The sequence below is a fragment of the Diceros bicornis genome, unplaced genomic scaffold (assembly GCF_020826845.1).
Source record: "Diceros bicornis minor isolate mBicDic1 unplaced genomic scaffold, mDicBic1.mat.cur scaffold_73_ctg1, whole genome shotgun sequence".
Taxonomy (NCBI): Eukaryota; Metazoa; Chordata; class Mammalia; order Perissodactyla; family Rhinocerotidae; genus Diceros; species Diceros bicornis.
The window spans coordinates 224,919-246,687 of NW_026691615.1; the positions used below are offsets into that span (position 1 = coordinate 224,919).

At 62.0% G+C, this 21,769-nt stretch overlaps 3 protein-coding genes and 1 long non-coding RNA gene across 6 annotated transcripts in view; 3 read left to right on the plus strand and 1 right to left on the minus strand.

Annotated features, from left to right (window-relative positions):
- The window catches only part of MYO1F (myosin IF), a 33,152-nt gene extending 31,982 nt beyond the window's left edge, over window positions 1–1,170 (plus strand). The window contains exon 28 of the mRNA XM_058538023.1: window positions 293–1,170. Coding sequence (XP_058394006.1) covers window positions 293–369 — 77 coding nt within the window. The 3' untranslated portion in view covers window positions 370–1,170. The remainder of the gene's footprint in view (window positions 1–292) is intronic.
- A 3,118-nt stretch (window positions 1,171–4,288) lies between these two features.
- ZNF414 (zinc finger protein 414) lies at window positions 4,289–7,858 on the plus strand. Its single transcript, XM_058538037.1, has 8 exons — window positions 4,289–4,459; window positions 5,153–5,465; window positions 5,696–5,803; window positions 5,918–6,023; window positions 6,505–6,848; window positions 6,929–6,979; window positions 7,417–7,581; window positions 7,675–7,858. The coding sequence occupies exons 1-8, from the start codon at window positions 4,457–4,459 to the stop codon at window positions 7,746–7,748; spliced, it is 1,164 nt and encodes a 387-aa protein (XP_058394020.1). The 5' UTR covers window positions 4,289–4,456; the 3' UTR covers window positions 7,749–7,858.
- Window positions 7,859–8,865: 1,007 nt separating this feature from the next.
- LOC131403612 (uncharacterized) lies at window positions 8,866–11,552 on the minus strand. Its single transcript, XR_009219417.1, has 3 exons — window positions 10,779–11,552; window positions 9,371–9,531; window positions 8,866–9,022 (listed from the first exon to the last, which is right to left on the minus strand). It is a non-coding gene; the product is annotated as an uncharacterized LOC131403612 (long non-coding RNA).
- Window positions 11,553–11,975: 423 nt separating this feature from the next.
- Window positions 11,976–20,724, plus strand: PRAM1 (PML-RARA regulated adaptor molecule 1). 3 transcript variants are annotated; one of them, XM_058538026.1, is made up of 10 exons: window positions 14,060–14,203; window positions 15,465–16,713; window positions 16,803–16,869; window positions 16,945–17,021; window positions 19,584–19,635; window positions 19,746–19,854; window positions 19,985–20,147; window positions 20,240–20,273; window positions 20,371–20,405; window positions 20,541–20,724. In XM_058538026.1, the coding sequence occupies exons 1-10, from the start codon at window positions 14,075–14,077 to the stop codon at window positions 20,576–20,578; spliced, it is 1,953 nt and encodes a 650-aa protein (XP_058394009.1). In that variant the 5' UTR covers window positions 14,060–14,074; the 3' UTR covers window positions 20,579–20,724. The 3 variants fall into 3 exon arrangements, with proteins under 3 accessions (XP_058394008.1, XP_058394009.1, XP_058394007.1); XM_058538025.1 differs by lacking the exon at window positions 14,060–14,203 and adding an exon at window positions 11,976–12,611 and having other exon boundaries at window positions 20,371–20,724; XM_058538024.1 differs by having other exon boundaries at window positions 20,371–20,724.
- The last annotated feature ends 1,045 nt before the right edge of the window (window positions 20,725–21,769 follow it).

Here is a 21,769-nt window from a genome sequence, read left to right on the forward strand (position 1 = left end):
CCATAGGGGTCCTTCCTGGATCCACCATGGGGATTGTGGGAAGGGGTCTGCAGGAGGAGATGATGAGGGAAGAGCACAAGAGAATGGTCTAGAAAATGATGGAGTGTGAGCCAGTAGCCAGGAAAAACCATGTGTCCGTCCCTCCGTCCCTTCCTTCCATCTGTTGACAACTCTCTTTTCGGCCTCTGCCTTCTGCCAGGCCAGCGGAGATGGATAAGACAGACACTGAGCCAGCATGAGGCTTTCTCCAGGGTAGGCTGGGTGCCGCCTCATGCTCCCTTCTCCCCCCCAGATTCCTCGGGCTGGTGGAAAGGCCGGCTGCATGGCCAGGAGGGCCTCTTCCCAGGAAACTACGTGGAGAAGATCTGAGCGGGGGACCCAGGAGTCTGCTTTCCCGCCTGCCTGCCTGCCCGCCGGGGAGCCAGGCCCTGCTGGTGGGGGTCTCGTCTTCCTTGGCTGCACCAGCCAGAAGGCCCAGTCCTGTGGCCTCCAGCCCAGCCCAGCCCAGGCCCTGGGTCTGGGGGTCACCACTGCAGCCACCCCCGGGCCCTGGCCTCCCCCATGTCACACCTGCTGTTCACGTCTCTGTTTCCTCCGGTTTCAAACAGAGCTGACAGCAGAACCTACCTCCCAGCGGCCTTGTGAGGACGAAATGAGTCGTGTTGTGTCGGCCAAGTGCAGGGCACAGTCGGGGGGGCCTTGACAAGCGTGACTTCCCTCCTTCTTCATCACTGAGGCAATAAACGTTTGCCGGGTGGAAACGGGAATTCACTTACTGAGCGCCAGCAACAAGGACCGCCTTCTCACAACCCTGTGAGGTAGACACAGCCAATGCCCCATTTTACAGGTGGAAAAATGGAGGCTCAAGAGGTTGACCACTTGCCCAAGATTCCACAGAGCCAAGTCTAGAACTCAAATATGTTCCTGCTGTTCCCTCCTAAAGCTTGAGTTTGTCTCCTTTGCCAGCTTCCAGAAGCTGCAGCCCAGCTTTCCTGCAGAAAATGGTCTGGCGGGTCCTGTCAGCTTTGCATCTGCAGCCCCCAAACCCACCTGCGACCCCCTGAGGGAGGAGGCAGGCCCCATGTGGACCCCGCAATCCTCCCTAGGCCACCCCTGGCCCCTGCCACCCTCCCACCCCATGTCTGTCCCTTCTTAGCCCTCACTCACCTGGAGTCAGGATTAGTTCTGACATCCGAGGGCCCTGGCTTTCTGCACTTATGGGCATGGGTGAAGGGGCTCAGGCTGGATACTGGTCTCCCCAGCTGTCTCCAAACCAGTGCTGGGTCTGAGCCTTTCAGAACTCCCATAGGTGTCGCTGGGACCCGCTGCAAGTCTTGCCATGCTCTGCCTAAGGATCCTGACTTTCCAAATGGATCCCCGCTCTGTGCTCAGCCCCTCAAAGAGCAGGCAGGCTGGGAGAGACAGATTGGCGGGGTCAGGACTAGGGCGGGGAGATACAGAGGGAGAGTGGGCATGGCTGGAGGGACCAGGAAGGATGAAAAGGGTGGTCTCGGCGGATCTTGGTGGCAAACACCACACAGGATGATCTGAGCCGGGATGAGAGAACTCCAGGCAGAGGACAGCTACCCAGCTGGAAGATGGGAGACGAGGTATCAAAGACTGGCCAGCAGAGCCCTCTGCAGGACCCGAACCTTCTCTCTTCTGCACCTACGTGCGGAAGCTGAGTGTGGCTGGAAAAAAATCCCAGGGTTGCAATTGGGTCTCAACAGCCCTCTATTAGTCAATCATTAGACAAAAGCATTTAACATAGTCCCTTGAATGTCCCTGTTTCTCTCCATCTCTAAGCTTCTCCATTCCACTGCCCAACCGCCACTGTGTGCATCTCTCTCTGCAAGACTCAGATGCGAGGACAGACTGGGGGAGGATGACATGAGCCACCAGCCTCATCAGCCGGGCATTTCCTGATACTCAAGAGCAATCAGGGCGGGCCGGCCCCGTGGCTTAGCGGTTAAGTGCGCACACTCTGCTACTGGCGGCCCGGGTTCGGATCCCGGGCGCGCACTGACGCACGGCTTCTCCAGCCACGCTGAGGCCGCATCCCACATACAGCAACTAGAAGGATGTGCGACTGTGATGTACAACTATCTACTGGGGCTTTGGGGCGGGGGGGAAGGAGGAGGATTGGCAATAGATGTTAGCTCAGGGCCCGTCTTCCTCAGCAAAAAAGAGGAGGATTGTCATGGATGTTAGCTCAGGGCTGATGTTCCTCACACACACACACACACACACAAAAAGAGCAATCAGGGCTTCCGTACCCCTTCTCTGCCCCTGAACTTACCATGCAGTCGGCCCCCCCCTCCTGGCACTCTGGGGTACAGCCCCGTGGCCCCGCTGCCTTGGCGCAGGCACTCCATTTGCAGGAAGTGGGGTATTCTGGGCGGGACAGATGGGTGAGGCTTGGGCGGGGCCCTGGGGACAGAGAAGGGAGTGGGTTTGACATGTTCTAAGAGATAGTGTCAAACATCTAGGTTACAGCATCTTCAGACTGCAAACCTCACAGTCACCTTGGCCCACCCACTTGGCAGCCCCACATCCTGTTGACTCTTTTACCAAATTTCTCACGTCCGGCCCCTCCTCCTCCTTCCTTGGGTCCCTGTCCTTTCTGAGGCTTCGCCCCACCCTTCCCCAGGTTACACCAACCTCTCCTGCATACACACACACTTCTCCACCCTGCACCCAAATGAGCTCTGTTTTTTCAGTTAATGAGTTTTTAACTGTACTAACAATTAAAGAAAACAGTTTTTTGATTCAAACAGCATCAAAGTGTGAAAAATCTGTCTCTGCCTCACTCAAAAAGCCTTGTTCCCCTCCCCAATTTTTTTTCTTTTTTTTTTGTGAGAAGATCAGCCCTGTGCTAACATCTGCCAATCCTTTTTTTTTTTTTTTTTGCTGAGGAAGACTGGCCCTGGGCTAACATCCATGCCCATCTTCCTCCACTTTATATGGGATGGCACCACAGCATGGCTTGCCAAGCAGTGTGTTGGTGCGGGCCCGGGATCCAAACCAGTGAACCCTGGGCCGCCGTAGCGGAGCGCACACACTTAACCGCTTGTGCCACTGGGCCGGCCCCTCCCCAATTTTTTAATGTCTCCTTCTAATGGTATTCCCTGTATGTGAAAGCAAATAGGTCCATCTTATGTACACAGATGGAAAAACATTGCACATAAAGTCCACACTTGCCTAGAACTCAACAAACACTTCTTGAATGGTTAAATAATGTATTATAGAGATCTGAGATCAAAAATCCACTTTACTGTCCCCCTAAATGCCAATCCTCCAATGACGGCCAGCAATCAGGTGGTGTACCTCCCCTGCTAAAAATTCATCAGTGCCTAGAATAGAAACCACACTGCTCTCTCTCCACGGTTCACGAGGCCCTGCACCTTGTTCACTTTCTGACCTCCAGACCCCACCTCCACTCTGCTCCAGCAGTGCACTATCTCCTCACTGTTCCTTGAAAAAGACAAGCTTGTCCCTCTCCACCTCAGGACATTTGCACCAGCTATCTACTCTTCCCTGAGTGCTCTGGCCTCCTGACCCTCCATTGGCTCCTCCTTCCTATCAGGCAGCAGCTCAGAAGTCACCTCACAGAGAGGTTTCCCTGACCCACCACTATCACATCCTTCTGGGTTTTTTGTTTTTGGGGGGTTTTTTTGGTAGCACTTAATATAACCTAAGATGCTTTTCTGCATTTGTTGACTCCTTGTTTCCCCATTTTAAAATGTGAGCGGCCCCTGAGGGCAAGGATGTTTGTCTGTCCTGTTCATCTCTGGGTCCCCAGCGCCTGGAACGTAGGTTGGATAGGTGACTCAGTCCACACTGGTACACCCAGGGCTCTCCATCCATCCTTCTGGAAACACACTTCTCCATCCTTAGGCTACACCCCATTATTAGCAGGTGTACTGAGGACAGACAGCTTGCTTCCCGCCCTTGGCTATCACAACGGACCCATCCCAACTTCAGAACTAAGTGCATTGAAAATTTTGACGACCACTACCAATTTCCCTCCGAAGAGGGGCCCAATCAACACGACCTCTTCAATAAAGGAGAACCGCTGTTTATGTCCTTTCGAGGGCTGGTGACGGGACTGGACCGGAGGGGATGAAGACGCCCATTTTGCAGACGAGAACACAGAGGCCCGGAAAGATATAAATCCCCGATCTCCGCGCACAGACTCTATTGAAGGCGCGCTCTGTGATGACCCCCGGCTTCCAGGTCCGCAGCCACGCCTGCACCGCGGTCCAGGAGGACCCGGGCTCTCAGGCCCCTCCTCCTCGCGGAGCGCCGCGCGCAGGCCCCGCCCCCGCTCTCGCGAGAGCTGGGAGTCGGAAAATGGCGCCGACGTGAGCGCAAGCGCGCGGCCGCACAGGGAGTCGCTGCAGCCTCAGCCCGAGCTGCCGGAGCCACGGGAACAAGAGTGCGATCCGAGCCGAGGATGGTGAGCGCAGCGCCGGGGGCGCGGGCGCGGCGAATCAGCGGGGACTGGCGGGGAACGGCCCTATCGCGCACACACCCTGCGGCGGACCCCGCCCCCACATCCGGGCACTCGCCCGCCGCTGGCTGTCACTCGGGCAGTATCCCCTACTTCCGGGCCTGGCCTCGGCTGGGCCACGCCCACAGGCCTCAGGCTCCGCCCTTGATCCATTTACATCCGGGCCCCCAGCACGTCCACGTTCTCCAGTCAGCTCGATCCCAGCCGGTCTGTATATCTCAGTCCTCAAACAATCCGCTCGGCCACTTCGAGCCCCTCCAGCGTCTTTCTAGCCGCGCGTTGTTCGGAGCCCCGCCTTCATAACCTTGGCCCAGCCCACTCCCCCTAGGCCACGCCCCTGCCGCGTAGGGGGCCTCCCACCCTCCCAAGTTGGGAGGAGAGGATGCTCCTCTTAAATGCGTAATTCCTGACAGATACCCCCTTCTGCATTTGGGACACCTCCCAGCTCCTTCCTGAGGATGGGGACACAGGAGGCTGCAGCTCGGTCCATCCTCACCCCCTGCCCTCCCTTGATGGTGACTACTTAGGATGATGTCTCAGGGGCATTCTCTGCTTCAGGAATGCCTTGTGGTCTTGGCGGGGTGGAGGGGTTCAGACCCTGGGCCTAGAGGGGTTCTCCCCGCCTCTTCCTTCCACCAGGAGGAGGAACCCTCGGGGCCCAGCGCGGACATGCCTGCCACTGCAGAGCCCAGCTCCATTGAGACCGACAAGGAGGTGCTGTCCCCAGTGGTGGCTGCTGCGGCCACCCCGTCTTCCATGGGGGAGGAGCCGGGCCCTGACCGGGCAGCCACACCCCCAGTGTGGGACCGGGGAGGACCTGGAGGGACCCAGCAGGGTGCCTCCCCAGCCCCAGACAGTGGTCAGCCTGGCCCTGGACCCAGCCTTGGCCCGCCCAGCATAGTCTCCGGGACCAGCGAGGACCTGCGGCCTGCCAGACGACGCCCGCCTCCAGGTGACCTGTGATAGGGCCTTTAGTGCAGAGAATCTCCAAACTTGGGGCTCATCTAGAGGGATGCCAGTCACCGTTTACTGAGCATTAAGTGTACACCAGGCTGTGGCTACAGTGATGAGGCAGGCTCAGCCCCTGCCCTCTGGCAGCTCAGTCCGGTGGCAGTGGGGGCAGAGCCCTGGACAGCGTGGGTGGGGAAGGGACGGGTGACCCCTGCTCTGTGCATCCCGCAGGGAAGCAGATTCCCTGCTCCAGCCCTGGCTGTTGCCTCAGTTTCCCCAGCGTTCGCGACCTGGCACAACATCTGCGTACCCACTGCCCACCCACACAGTCCCTGGAAGGTAGGCCCAGGGTAGGTGGTGGGGTGGCAGGTTAGGGTGGGAGGCACGCAGAGCCTCCGGGCCGGCCTTGGCCACCCCATTCCCCTCCTCTGTCCTTCCTCCCTGCCCTGCCAGGCAAGCTCTTCCGCTGTTCCGCCCTGAGCTGCACCGAGACCTTCCCCAGCATGCAGGAACTGGTGGCACACGGCAAGCTACACTACAAACCCAATCGCTACTTCAAGTGAGACCCTGCCCACCCCGACCTCCCCCGGTGCTCGGGGACCAGGCCCCAGGCAGCTCCGCCCACCGCTGGTGGGATAGCCCCACTCCCTGGGCTCCAGGCCTTTCTCCCTTCCGGGTCAAGGGGGTTGGGTCTGGAAGGGGGCGTGGCCTCGGGCAAGCCCTGCGCTTACCTGCCCCGAGGAGACTGGACCCTCGAGCAAGTCCCAGGGACCCGGGGGGCGGGGCTCGGTGGGGCGGGGCTTACGTGGTATGGCTCCGCCCAGTCCCTCTTGCCCTCCCAGGAAGAAAACTGACCCCCTAAGTCAAAATTGAGACTTCCTTCCTCGTTTTCCCAGGGCTCTAACCCGGAGGGGTCCGGAAGGGTCGCGGTCACAGTAGGGGGGCGCTTAGGGCCAGCTCCTCCCCCGCGGTGGGGGATCTGTGGTTTGGGCCCAGGCTCCCAGGTCCCCCAGCACACCCAGCCCTGTGCCTGGCCCCAGGTGTGAGAACTGCCTCCTGCGCTTCCGCACGCACCGCTCGCTCTTCAAGCATCTGCACGTTTGCGCCGAGCATGCGCAGAGCCCAGCCCCGCCGCCGCCCCCCGCGCTCGACAAGGAGCCGCCGGCGCCCGAACGCCCCCCGGAGTCCGACCCCGCGGCGGCGCCGGGCCTGCCGTTCCCGCTGCTCGAGCCCTTCACGACCCCCGCCCCTGCCCCCGCCGGGCCCTTCCTGCCCTTCTTGAACCCCGCGCCCTTCGGCCTCAGCCCCCCACGCCTGCGCCCCTTCCTGGCCACCGCGCCCGGGCCGCCCACCTCCAGCGCCGCCGTCTGGAAAAAGAGCCAAGGTGAGTGTGGGGGTGGGGCCGCCTAGAGCGTGGACTGGGCGCGCTCTGACTTCTGACCTTGACCCGCCCTGGTCCCGCAGGTGCAGGCGGCAGCCCGCGAAGACCCCAGGGCGGCTCCGACGCGCCCTCAGGTGCGTGCAGGTGATCTCCAGGGAGGGGTGGAGGGGACTCCTTTGCCGCGCCCTGCCGGGCCGGGGGATGCTTCGAGGCAGCAGTGCCCGCCCCCTTCCCAGGTGGCCAGAAATGCCACCCCCAAAATACAGGATTTTGTCTTAAAAATGACTGGCCCTTGCGCCTTCCTCTGCGCCGGCGTCTCCGTGTAACTCGCGCCCGGTTCCCGAGTCCTTCCCTTGCGGTGGTTCCGGGGATGGGAGTGGGGGCGCGGATAAGTGAAGTTTAGAGCCCCCCATTCCAGGGGGGGACACGCCCGGGAGAAACGGATCAGCCAGGCCAGACCCCCGTTGCCTGGAGCTGATGGGGAGGCGGGGAAAGGGCCGCCCTCGCCCTCCGTCCCCGGGGGTGGACGGGTCCTGGGGCCCGGGCCTGACGGGGTCCCGCCTGCCCGCAGGGCACGCGGCCCCGAGCCGCATCGTGTGGGAGCACACGCGCGGCCGCTACTCGTGCATGCAGTGCGCCTTCTCCACTGCCTCGCGGCCCGCCATGACACTGCACCTGGAGGACCACCGCCCCATCGCCCCCGCGCCCGGGCAGCCGCGCCCCGACGCGCCGGCGGGTAAGGCCCGGGAGCGCGCGGGCGGGGAGGGCGGGGGCCCCGAGGCGAGGGGCGGGGCCGAGGCTCAGGCGCCCCCTCCTCTGCCCCGCCCAGACCCGGCCCCGCTTGCTCCCAAAGTGTCGCCGCTGCTGTCAGAGGGGGAGTGTCCGGTTTTCTCGCCGCTCTGAACCCCACCGCGTTGGGGGTGGGCCCGTGGGGCGTGGGTACTTTTGTAATTTAGGGGGGGCCCGAGATGGACGGGGTGGGAGGACAATAAAAGAGGCGCAATGAGCCAGCCTGTGCTGTGTCTGGGTCCCCTGTCCCTCCGATGCGCAGTGGGCCAGTCTAGCTGCCCTGGGGCGCTCCCACCTTGGCAAGGGACAGCCCTCCCCTCGCCACCCGCCTGTGTTCCTCTTCCCCTGGAACCCAGGTCTCCAGCCCCGTGCCACCCCATCCAGCTGTAGGTGGTCAGCCAGTGCCCGCTGTCCTGTCCCCCCACTTCCAGAAACCAGACGGTGGGAAGTTTCTAGTTTTACTTAAAGAGTGTCAGGAGCTGGGAGGACAGGCTGGGAGGCTGGTCCTGACAAAGTGCCAGGGGTGGCCCGGCTGGACCCCCCCCCCCCAGATCCTGAGGCCAGTGCTGACTCACAGGGAGGTGACAGGGCGGTGGCACAGTCCCGGCCCCCAGGGCTGGGCACTTTGTGGCAGGCTGGGGCTCAGGCCTGTCTGCATCCTCCTCAGGTCCTCTGGACCCTCACGTTGGCTCCCCACTTCTGCTTCTCCCCCTGCCCCAGCTCTGGGGATGGTGGGTCGAGGGCTGCTCTGGAGAGCCTGGGCTCCCTCCCTCCCCACCCCTCCCCATCTCGGTCCTCCTCGTCCCTTCCTTTCTGGGGAGTCAGGCTGGGGGCACAGGGTTCCAAATCTGGTGCCACACTGCTGTCTCAGGCCTGCTGTCCCCAGAACCCGTGGGCCAAGCCTCCTGGGTACGGGAGTCCCATGTGCTGTTGGCAGCCACCCCACAGGAGCTGGTGTAACTCCTGCGTTTTGCGCCCTTCCAGCCCCGTGATCCCCTAGCCCAGGCCTCAACCCTCTTCCCCATCCTGGGGCACCTGGAGCCACCCCTCCTGCCCTTCCCGCCAGTCTGAACACCCCTGGAAACAGGAGTCTCTTTTGATTGTGCCCCTTCCCTGCCTAGTACCCTTCAGTGGCCCCCCACAGCTCTCTGGATGAAGATCCCGTTCTCCTAGTAGCCCACAAGGTCCCATCTTGAACCTCCCCACTTCCTCTCCGGGCGATACTCACCATGTCCCTCCTCATTCTCCTCTTCTTCCTCTTGCTGCGAGCAGGAACCCAAGGACCAGGTCCCGAGCCCCACCCCATCCTGTTCCGCTCCTTACGGCCTCCTTCCCATCTTCTGAGTCCTCATCAGAGTTGTCCTCTGTCACTGTTTCATGCTCAGTGTCTGCAGCCAGCAAGACACTAGTCACTCTCTGGGTGGAGTCCCAAGACCCCCTCCCTCAGCGCCCCTCCATCTTCTCCTTGCCCTCCTCTCCATCCTCCCCCTCATCCTCCTCGGAGTCTTGGCCTCCTGGTGTGTTGGCTCTGAGGAGGGCACCACAGGGTCCCCGGTGTCGAAGCCGCCCAGGTAGAGGAGCTGGGGCAGCGGCTCACACCTGCTCTCCGCAGCACAGTTGAACAGGTCCAGGCTCCGGAGGCACTTCAGCTTCTGGAGCGGCAGGAGGGGGGTCCCGGCAGCCTTAGGACCCGGCCCGCCTGGATGCAGGGGCCCGCCTGCCACCCGAGGGCTCACCAGGGGCTTCAGGGCTGCGACGTCCTTGATGAGGTGCAGCTGAGGCTCCGGTGGCTCAGGCCAGGTGTCTGCTCCACCAGCACCTCCAGGCCCCCGCTGAAGCACCTGTCACTCAGCACCAGCTGTGGGGCAGATGGCCATCAGGGGACCCTGGTGGCTGCCTGGGGAGGAGGTGGGGCAGGGTCAAGGGGCCCATTTTACAGATGGAGAAGGTGAGGCTAGGAGGGTAACCTGACAGCTCTGACGCTGGCCAGGCCCAGTTCCAAGGCACTCACCGATTCTGCACCACCCTAGACGCTGGGCACAGTTACCAGCCATGAGAAAACGTGGGCAGCGAGGTCCGCAGGGCACTCCCCTTTCCCCGCTCTCCCAAGGCCCCTAGATGCTCCTTGAAATCTAACCCCAGTCCCAGCCTTTCCCACATCTCCAGGGACAGGGCTCAATGTTTCTTGTCCCCCAGGCCCCGGTCTTGTCTCCAGGGTACCAGGGTCTCCCAGCCCCCAGGAGTCTTCCTTCCCCATCAAGCCCCTCATTCAGCCACATGCACCCCCAAATCCAGGTGAGGCCACTTCCCAGTCTGTCAGACCTTTCCAGAAAGACCCAGAGCCAACATCTTGGTCCAGGTACCTCTCCCCACCCCATCACCCACGTAGATGCAGCAGCCCCTCCCATGGATACAAGAAGCCCACAGCCCCCTGCTGCCCTCTGGGGCAAGCTGAAACGGCCCCGAGGCCTAGGGAGCCTGGGTCACCACCTGGCCTGGGCACCCTGTCCACTCGGAAAACCACCTCTGACCCTCACCCCTGCCAACTTTTGTCCGCTCAGTTGGGAGGTCTTACTGCTCCCAGTGCCCCTTCTGGGCTCCCGCTGTCCTTGCCCTCCCTCTGGCCCAGCTCTGACTCCACAGAGGGTCCCCCCTCACCCTAACTCCAGGATGCCTGCAAGCCGAGTGCTCTCGGGGCCCGGCTCCGCCCAGCAGAGGGCGCCCAGGAGTGTCAGTCTGAAGGGAGAAGGAATGAGGGGGGCCACCGCCCGCTCCATCACCTGTGGGGGCCGGCTCGGTTACCCTCCCCCCTGACTGGGAGAGGGGAGGTGAAGGCTCCTGGGCGCGCGTCCCCGGACCCTGCTACCGACCGGGCCCGAGCACCCCCCTCCCGCGCTCCCGACACCTCCGCGACCGCGGGCGGGCTCGGCCGCCCACGTGCTCCGTCCTCCCCCCCGCGCGCTCGGACCACGTGGGTCTGAGCCCGGCCCCCCTGGCTGCCGCTGTCGCCGCCCTTGGCTCTGGCGCAGCGATGGGGCACACCAGCTTGGGCTCCCTCCGCGCGCTCGGAACCCCAACACCCCTCCCTGGCCCGCAGTTTCAGACGCTCGCCCCAACGAACCCCCGCAAGACCCGAAGGCGCACCCTGGCCCGCGCTCCCTTCTCTGGGCTTCCGGTTCCCTAGCTCCAAGTGGAGCCGCCTGTCCACGTTCACGGCCGCCACGAAGACGCCACACACGCAACGGGGAGTGGGGGGGGACGCGCCCCCTGGGGGCCGAGCCGGGAGCCTGCGTGCCCGGCCCACAGGGGCTCTGCCCGGTGGGACCCTCCAATCTGCGAGTTCCTGGCGGGGGGTGTCCACAGAGTGCCTGGGGAGTCACTAGCGGTCATTCAGCCCTTTAGCTTACCTTGACTGAGCGCCTACTGTGTGCTCTCGGCCAATAATCGCTGGTTCTTCATTCATTCTTCCCCTCACCGCACACTGGGAGGGTCAGTCAGCCTGTGACTGGTGCCGAGGACTCAGACCTCGTCATCCTTGGCCTCCGGGACTCCTGTTTGGAGTGGGACCCACATCTGGGAATGTGGCCCAGGATGCGTGTGTGTCGGTGCAGGAATGGAGAGGCACAGGCACAGCGGCTCCAGAATCCTCAAGCTGTGCTCTTAAAGCAGACATAGGAACAAGCAGGCAAGGTTGTTTCCAACTGTGCTGCCTGTGGCCTTCGTGGCAGGGCAGGTAAATGAAGAGCTCTTCAAGACAAATGAGCCTCCTTCTCTGTCTCAACTGGATCCTTCCGGATCCTTCTGGAAACATCTACATCCTTGCTACTCCAGGTGTGATCCTTGGACCAGCAGCATGAGCCTCACCTGGGATGGTCTGGAATCTGAGGCCCCTCCATGGACCTGCACTTAGTGGGGTCTCGAGGTTTCTCAGCTTAGCTGTGAGTTAGAATCCCCCCTCGAGTGTTTAGGAAATCCCCAGGCTCAGGCCACACTGCAGACCAATTTGGTCAGAATCTCCAGGAGCTTCTGTCTTTGTGTAAACTCCTCAAGTGATCTGATGCAGAGCCAAACTGAGAATCAGGCCTCTGCTGTCTCCAGGGCGGGGGAGGGGTTCCTTCTTCATCTGTGTGCCCGAGGTCACTGACCTCCTGGGGCCTGAGCCCTTCTCTGGCCGGGCCTCACACTCTATCGCACAGCGATGGTCCTGCCCATTAGCTTCACCCCCTCCTCGCTGGCCTCCCAGCCATCTCCATTTCCCTCCCATCCTCTGTCCTCTGGGAACCTGGGGTGCCCTAGATTCCCTCCCTCCCCAAGGGGCAAGGCCGTGGACACTACCCACCCACCCAACGCCAAATCTGCCATCCCAATTAGCCCTCTGCCCAGCCACAGCCATCCACAGTCCGTGTGACATAAAAAGGAAGTCCTGTTCAGAACTGGGGAATCGGACGGCGGGGAAGTGTTGAAATGACGAAGGCGGATGAGGCAACGAGCCAGAAGGGCCTCACCCGCCACACTCACCCGACTCCTGGGTCTCCCCGCCTGGAGCTGACTGTGCCCCTCCCCCACTGAGCACCTCTCCCGTGGAGGCCCTGGCTGGAGCGGGCCTTGGCCTGCCTCCGTTGGCAGGAGGTCCTGAGGGCCTGACACAGAGTCCCCGGTGGAGCCCAGAGGTCAGCGGAGAGTGAGGGGGACAGCAGAGTCGAGAAACTAGTGACTGGGTTGGGAATGTGCTGCCGTCCGATGCACCAGGCGTGGAGACAGTAGCAGGCAAGGCAGGGGCTTAAGAAGTGCCCAACAGGATCTAGGGACAGGCTGGGGCTGTCTCCGCCTCCTTTCCTTCCTCCTCTGCCCTCCCCACCCGCCAGCAGCCCCCACCTCGTGGGGCCCGTGGAGCAAAAGCCACAGTCACTTCCTGAAGGCAGCAGCCCCGGCTCGGGTCCCACTCGCCCCACGGCCCACCACCCGCCTGCAGCCATGGTGAGTGAGTCCCCAAGCCCTGGGAGGGCCCCCACGGGCCGGAGGCAAGGGGTGCTGTGGGTGGAAACTGGGGAGTTCCAAGAGGGGAGCAGCAGAGAGGGGCAGGAAGCCGTCTGGAAAACGAGAATGACCGTCACAAAGGCCCAGAGGTGGGAAGCATCCAAGACACGTCTCTGGGACACCTCGTGCTCCGGGGGGCTATGGTCCAGGCCAAGCCTGCGACCGTAAGGGGGACAGGGGGACTGCCGGGACTACTCCCCTCCCCCATGTCCGTGTGAAGAGCAAGTGGGTAGCAGGCAGCTATGATGAGCAGTACAGGGGCTTCCTGTGAATGAGAAATTGGGTTACGCACCTGCTGCCCCCCCGACCCCGGCAGTCATCCAAGGTGACCTGCTGACCCTGATTCTCTGGCCCTGTGGGTCACCTGGGAGCCCTTGCCCCGACCACCCGACCACCCGACCATAGTGGGGCTTTAACAGAGGCATTTCAGGCCCCAGAAAGGAGTCGCCACCTTCCTTGTTCTCGGGATGGGGAAAGCGAGGCACAGACAGGGGCACAGTCCACATGGTTCTGCCCCTCCCCTCCCCCAATCTCCTTGACCCCGGGGGAGATTGGGGGCCTGCAGCGGGGCCACCTCGGGGGTAATTTGTCAGGCAGAGCAGGCCTGGCATACATGTGCCTCTGCCTGTCTGTGACCGCTGGCGGCCGGTCGCGATGGCACCCAGGGCAGACTGCATGAGCCACAGAGGCTGCATGGGGGCCTGCATGCTGGGCCCCAGGGGTGCCGTCGACCGTGAGCGCCCCTGACCGCCAGCCTGGGTGTCTGGGCCTCAGAGAGAGACCCCACACCCACATCTGCCCCCAGGTCTCTCAGTGTCTCTCTGCATCCGTCTACATGAGTCCGTGAGGGGCAGGCTGGACATGGCTGAGTCGACGCCTGTCTCTGTGCCCTGTGTATATTCTTCATTTCAGCAAATGTTGACGGAGCCCCGACTGGGTGCCAGGCACTGGGAGGACAGCAGTGAATGAGCCGAGTTGCTCATTTAAAAAGCCATATGAGTGAAATAAATAGTATGATACAGGGCGGCAGGTGCTAAGAGAAAAATCGTGCAGGTTGGGGAGGATGGAGAGTATTGGGAAGGGGGAATTGTTTTTTTTAAATTAGCGTGGTCTGGGAGGAAGGCCTCTCTAATAAGGAGATACTGGAGCAGAGAAGTGGAGCAGGAGGAGGAGGAAGAGAACCACGCGGTGGGGGGAAGTGTCCCAGGCTAGGGGCGGGGGGGGGCGGGGGGGGGGAGGAGGAGGAGGGAGGAGGAGTTGGGGACCAGGTAGAGGTTGCTGGATGGACGGTTCAGGGCCTTCCTAGGAAGAGGAAGGAAGGCTGCCGGATTTTGAGCAGAGAGGCACAAGCCAACTCATGGTTAACAGGCTTCCCCCGGCTGCTGTGGGGGGACTGACCAGGAATGGGGTGGGGGGCGGGAGGCCAGGGAGGAGCCTGTTACAATAATCCACGCAACGGGGGACAGTGCTTCTGGCAAGTTCCTCCAGTGGTGACAGTGGTGCAGGCGGTGAGAAGTGGTTGGATTCCGGAGGTATTTTGAAATGAGAACAGAAAGGACTGGGGACCTAGGGGGTGCAAGAACGAGGGGATCTCGAGGATGCTCAGAAGGAAGGCACCACCCACTGAGGGGGAGGCTAAGGAGCAGCAGGTGGGGCCGAGGGAGGTAGGGCGGACAGGAGCTCAGGCCCTGAAGGGGTGAGGTCAGATCCTGATGGCGGGGAGGTCAGGTCCTGATGGAGGGAAGACTGGGTCCTGATGGGGGGAAGATTGGGTCCTGATGGGGTTGAGGTCAGGTCCTGATGGAGGTGAGGTCAGGTCCTGATGGGGGGAAGAGGGTCGGGTCCTGATGGGGGGAAGATTGGGTCCTGATGGGGTTGAGGTCAGGTCCTGATGGGGGGAAGAGGGTCGGGTCCTGATGGGGGGAAGATTGGGTCCTGATGGGGTTGAGGTCGGGTCCTGATGTGGGAAGATTAGGTCCTGATGGGAGTGAGGTCGCGTCCTGATGGGGGGAAGATTGTGTCCTGATGGGAGTGAGGTCAGGTCCTGATGGGGGGAAGATTGGGTCCTGATGTGGGAAGACTGGGTCCTGATGGGGGAAAGACTGGGTCCTGATGTGGGAAGATTGGGTCCTGATGGGAGTGAGGTCAGGTCCTGATGGGGGGAAGATTGGGTCCTGATGTGGGAAGACTGGGTCCTGATGGGGGGAAGATTGGGTCCTGATGGGGTTGAGGTCGGGTCCTGATGTGGGAAGATTAGGTCCTGATGGGAGTGAGGTCGCGTCCTGATGGGGGGAAGACTGTGTCCTGATAGGGTTGAGGTTGGGACCTGATGGGGAGGAGGTCCAGTCCTGATGGGGAAGAGGGTCGGGTCCTGATGGGGGGAAGATTGGGTCCTGATGGGAGTGAGGTCAGGTCCTGATGTGGGAAGATTAGATCCTGATGGGAGTGAGGTCGGGTCCTGATGGGGAGAGGGTCGGGTCCTGATGGGGGTGGGGTCGGGTCCTGATGGGGAGAGGGTCGGGTCCTGATGGGGGTGAAATCGGGTCCTGATGGGGGGAATGTGCGCTGATAGGGGGGAGGTTGGGTGCGCATTCGGAGCCCAAGCAGAGAGGTCAGGAGGGTGTAGTTTACAGGAGCCCATGGAATGTGGGAGTCCTCAGCCAACAGAGAAGAGGGCCAAGGGCAGAGGGTGGGGAAAAGGAGGAGCCTAGGGAAGGGGGTGTGTCCCCAGGGCTGTCTCTCCACAACCCCTGTGTGTTTGAGTCCCTGCCTGACTGGCTCCATGTCCCCTAGGGGAGCCATCAGGACTTTCGGACCCTTCAAGCAAAGTTCCAGGCCTCTCAGCCTGGGACCAGTGAACACCCCCAAAAACCCCCAAAGCCTGAGTTCAACAAACTCCTAAAGAAGTTTCCGCCGCCTGAGCTAAGCGAGCACCCCAAGAAGCCCCTGCAGCCCGAGTTCAGTGCAGTGCCCAGGAAGCCCCCGCAGGCTGAGTTCGCTGATCTCCCCAAGAAGCCCCCGCAGGCTGAGTTCGCTGATCTCCCCAAGAAGCCCCCGCAGGCTGAGTTCCCTGGTCTCCCCAAGAAGCCCCCGCAGCCTGAGTTTGCTGATCTGCCCAAGAAGTCCTGCAAACCCGAGTTCGGCGAACTCTCCAAAAAGTTCCCACAGCTTGAGGCCACTCTGTTCCCCAGGAAGCCCCCGCAGCCGGAGGCTGGTGAGGCCCCTCAGAAGACCTCGCAGACTGAGCACGGCGCACTTGGCCAGAAGCTTCCACAGCCTGAGCTCAGCCACCCTGCCAGGCCCCCCACAGAACCCAAATCCAGTGCATTCCCCAGGAAGTTCCGGCAGCCTGAGCCCAATGAGGCCACCCCAAAGCCCTCGCACCCTGAGTTCAGTACCTTTCCCAAGAAGCCTCCGCAGCCCGAGTTCAATGCGAACCTCAGAAAGCCCCCACAGCCTCAGGTCAGTGGCCTCCCCAAGAAGCCCCCGCAGCCTGAGTTTGGTGACCTCACCAGGACGTCCTCGGAGCCTGAGGTCAGTGTGGTTCCCAAGAGGCCGCAGCAGTCCGATTTCAAAGCGCTCTCCAAGAAGCCCCCGCAGCCCGAGCTGGGCGGCCTCCCCAGGACCTCCTCGGAGCCCGAGGTCAGCCTGCTCCCCAGGAATCTTCTGCAGCTCGAGGTCCGGGGGCCCCCCCGCAAGTTCTCACAGCCTGAGCCCAGCACTTTGCTCAAGAAGCACACGCAGGCTGAGTTCCTCGGGGGTCTCCCGAGGAAGCCCCCGCTCCCTGGCTCCGTCTCCGAGAGCTCACTGCCCACTGCCGTGGCGGGCTGCAGCCCCAGGTTCCCGCTCAGCCCAGGGTTTGGAGCCAGGCAGCAGAGGTCGGGGGCTCTCACTCCTAGCAGAGGGTCCAGGCTGGGGCTCAAACCCCGGCGGAGGCCTCTGCCCTCCGTCAGCATCCTGGGACCCCCTCCAGCCAAGCCCCCGCTGCCCCCGGGCCCTAGGGACATCCAGAGCTTTCGGAGACCCTCGGCGGCGGCCACAGGTGGGTCAGGGCGGCACAGGCGGCAAGGAAGGGGCAGGGGCTCCCTGGCGGTGCCTGCCCGCCTCCCTGCTGCTCCCATCTCCCCACAGCTCTGCGGAGGACCCACTCTTCCACTGGGATCCACTTCCAGGCCCGTCTGTCTGCCGACGCGCTGAAGTGAGTGTGGGGAGCGAGGGGCGCGGGCGCAGGTGGTGTGGCCGGAGGAGGCCCTCACCTGGGGTATCTCCGCAGGGCCCCGGATGAGACCTACGAGCTGTACGACGACGTGGAACCCACAGACGACTCCAGCCCCAGCCCCCGAGTCAGAGGTTTGTTGGTGGCGGGGCCGGGCCCACCACCTGCCAGGGTGCCTGAGGAGCGTTCAGTGCAAGGGCATTTCCTGCCATGCCGCAGGTGTGAGGCCAAGCGACAGTCCACCTTCCTGGCAGCGCTGGGGGAGAAAGCAGAAGGGAGGAGGGGCCTTGCAGAAAAGTCACACCAGTAACTGGTGGGTGGAACAGTGTGAGGGAGGGCAGCCCAAGGGCCAACAACTAGTGAGCGTGGTATGACCAGGGCAGGGGTGTGGCCCAGGCGGTGGCAGAAGGCGTGGGCAGCAGTGGGAGAGTCGGCTCAAAAGCAGCAAGAGGACCTGGGACTGTACCCAGGAGCAAGAGGGGGCGAGCAAGCTCCTGACATGGTTGAGGCCCGAGGCCCAAGCCTTGCACCTGGGTGCAGAGCGGAGCCATCCCTGAGTCAGCCCCCTTAGACCTGCTGTGTTTGCGGTGCCTGAGGGATGTCCAGGCAGGCCTGGGGCCTGGGACTCGGAGGCAGGAGGCAGGGGCTGGAGACGGGGTGTGGCAGGTCCCCCAGGTCTGCGGGCCCAGGCAGCTCGCTCGCTCTCGGTGCTCTGGGTTCCAAAGGACCCTTCTCTCCCTTCTTCCAAGTCTCTGCTCCTGGAGAGCAGGGTGATGGCCCAGTAGGCCTGCGCCTCCAGCCCAGCTCCAGGGTTAACGCCTTCAACCAGCCACGCGTGAACAGAAAAACGGCTTCCACGCAAGCACTTGACGTGCAGGCCACCAAACCTGCACAACCTCCCAACCCCAAAGCAATCTCATGCCCATTTTACAGATGCAGAAGCTTGAGGATCCGGGAAGTGACTTGCCCAGCTCACACAGCCAGTCCGCAGTGGCCCAGGGGCTGGGGCCCAGGCCCTCTGCTCCCAGGCTGCCTCCCTGCCCTATGTTTGGGAAGGGCCTCCCGCAGGGGAACCTCACACCAGAGGTGCCTTGGGGATCTACCGCTGCCTCTCCAGCTGTGGCTCCTTCCTGGCCCCCCGTCTGCTTTTCCCGGGCTTTCCGCGGGGGCTGCTTGCAACACGTTTTTGTTAGCACAGAGCTTCCTGGCAGGGCCCCTCCTGTTTCCGCTCCAGTGAGGCTCTGTGGCTGGGGTCTGGGGGCCACTCTTGGGGCTCTGGAGGTGGGGAGGGAGTGCCTCTGGCCAGGCCATCTCCAGCAGCCTTGCAGCTGCTTTCCCTGCCCCTTCCCTAACTCCAGTCACACCAGACACGTCCCCCCCTCGGTGCACTGTCCCTGCCACGGGACGTTCTATGCCACTCCTTTAAGACGGGTCAATAGCACACTTCCCCGGATCTCTCCCTCCTTGAGACCCCATGTGGCGCTCACTGGTAGTAGCGCTTGTCCCAAAGGCTGCTCTGCCCTTTTTCAGTCTGACACCCACTGGAAGGCCTTGAGGGTCCCCCCACCCACTCTCGCCTCACTGGGAGCAGTGGCAGCTGGGGGCTCCTCTGGAGATGGCCAGACCCAGCTCTTTCCCAGGATCTGAGGATGGCCTGCTCAGGGTCACAGTGCCAGGAAGCTCAGGCCACAGGGTCTGTGCTCTATGCCTGCGGTGGGTTTGTAGGGGCCCTGGGGTTCCCAAGTCAAGATCACTCCCAGCTGGGAGTTAGCCTAGGCAGCCTCTGGGAGAGGCAGGAGCAGCTGGAGGGAGTGTTCTGGGTGGGGCCATGGAATGGCACCCATCCGAGCATCAGGCTGACGGTGGAGGCAAGCCCACTGTCTGCAGGGGTGGGAGGGCACTCACAAACACCACTCGGTGGGCAGCTTGATGGGAGGGACAGATAGCCTGAAATGTGCAGGGCGACGCTTCGAGTCATTCAGGGGACGGCAAAAAGCTGAGGGCCGCATGTTCTGGATCCTTCACTCACCTGGTGGTCCTGAGGCTCTCGCTGTAAGCCCAACCCTTGGCCAGCAGGGCTCACACCTGGAAAGCTGGTCGTTTGCCAGGAAGTCAGCCCTCACCTGGGAGACCCTCGCAGACCAGTCTCATCATCAGCCAGGCCGGTCCGAGACCCCCACCCCGTCAGCCCCTTCTCAGAGGTAGATTTCATTTGCCTCCAGGAAATGCTTCCCTTTGCCTTATTTTTAACCCAAATCTCCTGACAATTCCCAGAACCCAACCTGCTCTAGGAGGCAGACATGAAATGGCCTCAAAAACCTACAAGTCAATCCTGCCTCTACCACTGAACAGCTGGGTGACCTTGGACAGGTTGTTTACCTCTCTGAGCATCTCCTCATCAGCCGGTTGGGAATGACAGTATCACCTGTCACCAATAAGGTTGTGTGTGGGGTGAAATAAGTGAACAGCTCTGCCATACCTAGCGTGTGGGAGGAGTGAAGAAAATGAAAGGCCACCTCCTAGAACTCACACACCAAGAGAAAGGAGAGGGATGGGGAGAGGACAGGCAGGGCTGGGTTGGGGGGACCGATGGCCTGAGAAGCAATGTCCAGGGAAAGCTCACTCGAGATCAAGTCACCAGGTCAAGAGGGCGAGCCAACGGTCCCTGCCCTAACTCGGCGTTCTGACTGCCCCAGATGAAGTGCCATCTACCCAGCAACCCCCCGGGAGGCCAGAGCCAGAGCCCAGGTACCACGGGGCAAAGGGAGTGGGACAGGGGGCTGAGCTGCGGGAGGACAGTGGAAGGGGCCCATGAGGAGCACACCTTGCTCACGGGCACCCATTCCTTTGGGAGGCAGGAAGGAGAAGGCCCCCCAGCCACAGCAGTTGCCAGCCATGGACCCAAAGGTCCTGAAGCAGATCCGGAAGGCGGAGAAGGCTGAGCGGGAGTTCCGGAAGAAGTTCAAGGTGTGGACGCCAAGCTAAGCAGTCAGCCCCAGTTGAGCAAGGCCCCCGAATTCCATGCTCAGAGGGAAGCGGGGCGGGGAGGGGGGGCCCGGGTGGCAGCACAGCTGAAAACTCCCCCTTCTCCCTCCAGTTCGAGGGGGAGATCGTGATTCAGACAAGGATGATGATCGACCCCAACGCCAAGACCCGTCGTGGGGGCGGCAAGCACCTGGGCATCCGGCGTGGGGAGATCCTGGAGGTGATCGAGTTCACCAACAACGACGAGATGCTGTGCAGGGACACCAAGGGCAAGTGTGAGTGAGCGGCCGGCAGCCAGGGGAGGCGGGCAGCCCTGGGGAGAGGGCCACCTCGGCCGAGCACTCACCCGTCCCTCGGCTCTCCGCAGATGGCTACGTGCCCAGAACAGCTCTCCTGCCCCTGTGAGTGCGGCTGGCATTCGTGGAGAATGGGTGGGGGTGGGGTGGGGTGGGGCAAATGGGCCTGGGGCCCTCGCTGACCCACTGTGCTCTCCACCAGGGAAACGGAGGTGTATGACGACGTGGCCTTCTGGGGTACGTGGATGCTCTGGGGGGCTGGAAAGGACCACAGTGCCTCGGGAGGGGGTATGCCCCACTCCAGTCTCCCAGGGGCTGTTTGCTATCTGCTCATGGGGGGAGGGGTCACTGGCAGTCACCCTTCCTCGGCAGACCCTCCGGAGAGCCAACCACTCCCCCGGGAACGATAAGGCCCGCAGGTGTGAGACCCAGGACAACCCACCAGCCCAGCCACCTGCTAAACCCAGGAGCCCTGGATCCCAGCCTGGCGGTCACAGAACTGCCCAGGCTCCCGTCTGACCACGTACATGGACCACATAAAGCCCCTCTTTAAAGCAATCCCTGCTTCTTGTCTTTTCTTTCCCTCCTGGTTGGCACACAGTGGAGCCATGATCAAACACTCAGCGGGGTGTGGGGTCGACCCCCTCCTCCAAGGTCTCACTTCTCAGAGATAAAGGCCACGAAGGAGAAAGTGGGCCAGGAGGAAGGTGGCCAGGGAGCCGGCACCTTGCTAGACCTTGAGGTGGGATTCTGAGATGAGACCCCTTGCCAGCTGCCAGTCAGAGTGGAGTGGGAGATGGGCAGGACAGGCCCCACACTCTGCCACCCCCCTCAGCCACAGCACAAGCAGCAGCTGCAGCTCCTCACAGGCTGCAAACAGCTGTCTGGCCCAAGTGGAGCCGTGTAGGAGGTCACGTCTTGGGAGGGGAGGGGGAGTGTGACCCAGCTCTGACAGCGCAGGTATCAAGTTCAGCCTGAATCTCTGTCGCAACTAAACACGCTCAGAAACTTGCACGCCACTCCATCTATTTTAGCAAAGAAACAGGACTGAATGTTTGTGCGCCACCACCACCCCCCAACCAATTCCTACGCTGAAAACCTAATGCTCAGTGTGAGGGTACTGGGAGGTTCTGCCCTTGTGAATGGGATCTGTGCCCTTATCACAGAGGCTAAGAAGGCCTCATGCCCCTTCTGCCACGTGAGGTTACAGCTGGAAGGTGCCATCTATGTACCACGATCGATCAGGCCCTCACCTGATCTGACACCAGACACTGAATCTGCAGGCGGCATATCTCGGACTTCCCAGCCTCCTGAGCTGCGAGAAATCAGTGTTCGCTATAGCAGCCGGAGCAGACGAAGACAAAAGCCACACTGGAAACAAGCCTGGCACAGCGCCTGTGCCCACAGGCCAACCGCACTGGAGGGAGAGGCAACAGCCCTCACAGCCAAGCGCTCCATCACCCACAGCGGCGGATTCAAGGCCACTCAGGATTCAACGGCCTCCCACCACCGCGTGCACAGCTCCAAGGATAGAAAGGAGACGGAGTGGCTCTAGCTCCCCAAATCTCGGGCGGTTGCCCCACAACACACACGCAAAAGCA

What these genes read in the sequence shown, in the direction of transcription:
- ZNF414 (XM_058538037.1), top strand. An exon ending in CAGACGACGCCCGCCTCCAG is followed by an intron (nt 5,466 to 5,695) that starts GTGACCTGTGAT and finishes TGCATCCCGCAG; the next exon opens with GGAAGCAGATTCCCTGCTCC. An exon ending in CGGCTCCGACGCGCCCTCAG is followed by an intron (nt 6,980 to 7,416) that starts GTGCGTGCAGGT and finishes GCCTGCCCGCAG; the next exon opens with GGCACGCGGCCCCGAGCCGC.
- PRAM1 (XM_058538024.1), top strand. Translation starts at nt 14,075, where the DNA reads ATGGGGTGGGGGGCGGGAGGCCAGGGAGGAGCCTGTTACAATAATCCA. An exon ending in CCCCAGCCCCCGAGTCAGAG is followed by an intron (nt 17,022 to 19,583) that starts GTTTGTTGGTGG and finishes TGACTGCCCCAG; the next exon opens with ATGAAGTGCCATCTACCCAG. An exon ending in AGGCCAGAGCCAGAGCCCAG is followed by an intron (nt 19,636 to 19,745) that starts GTACCACGGGGC and finishes TTTGGGAGGCAG; the next exon opens with GAAGGAGAAGGCCCCCCAGC.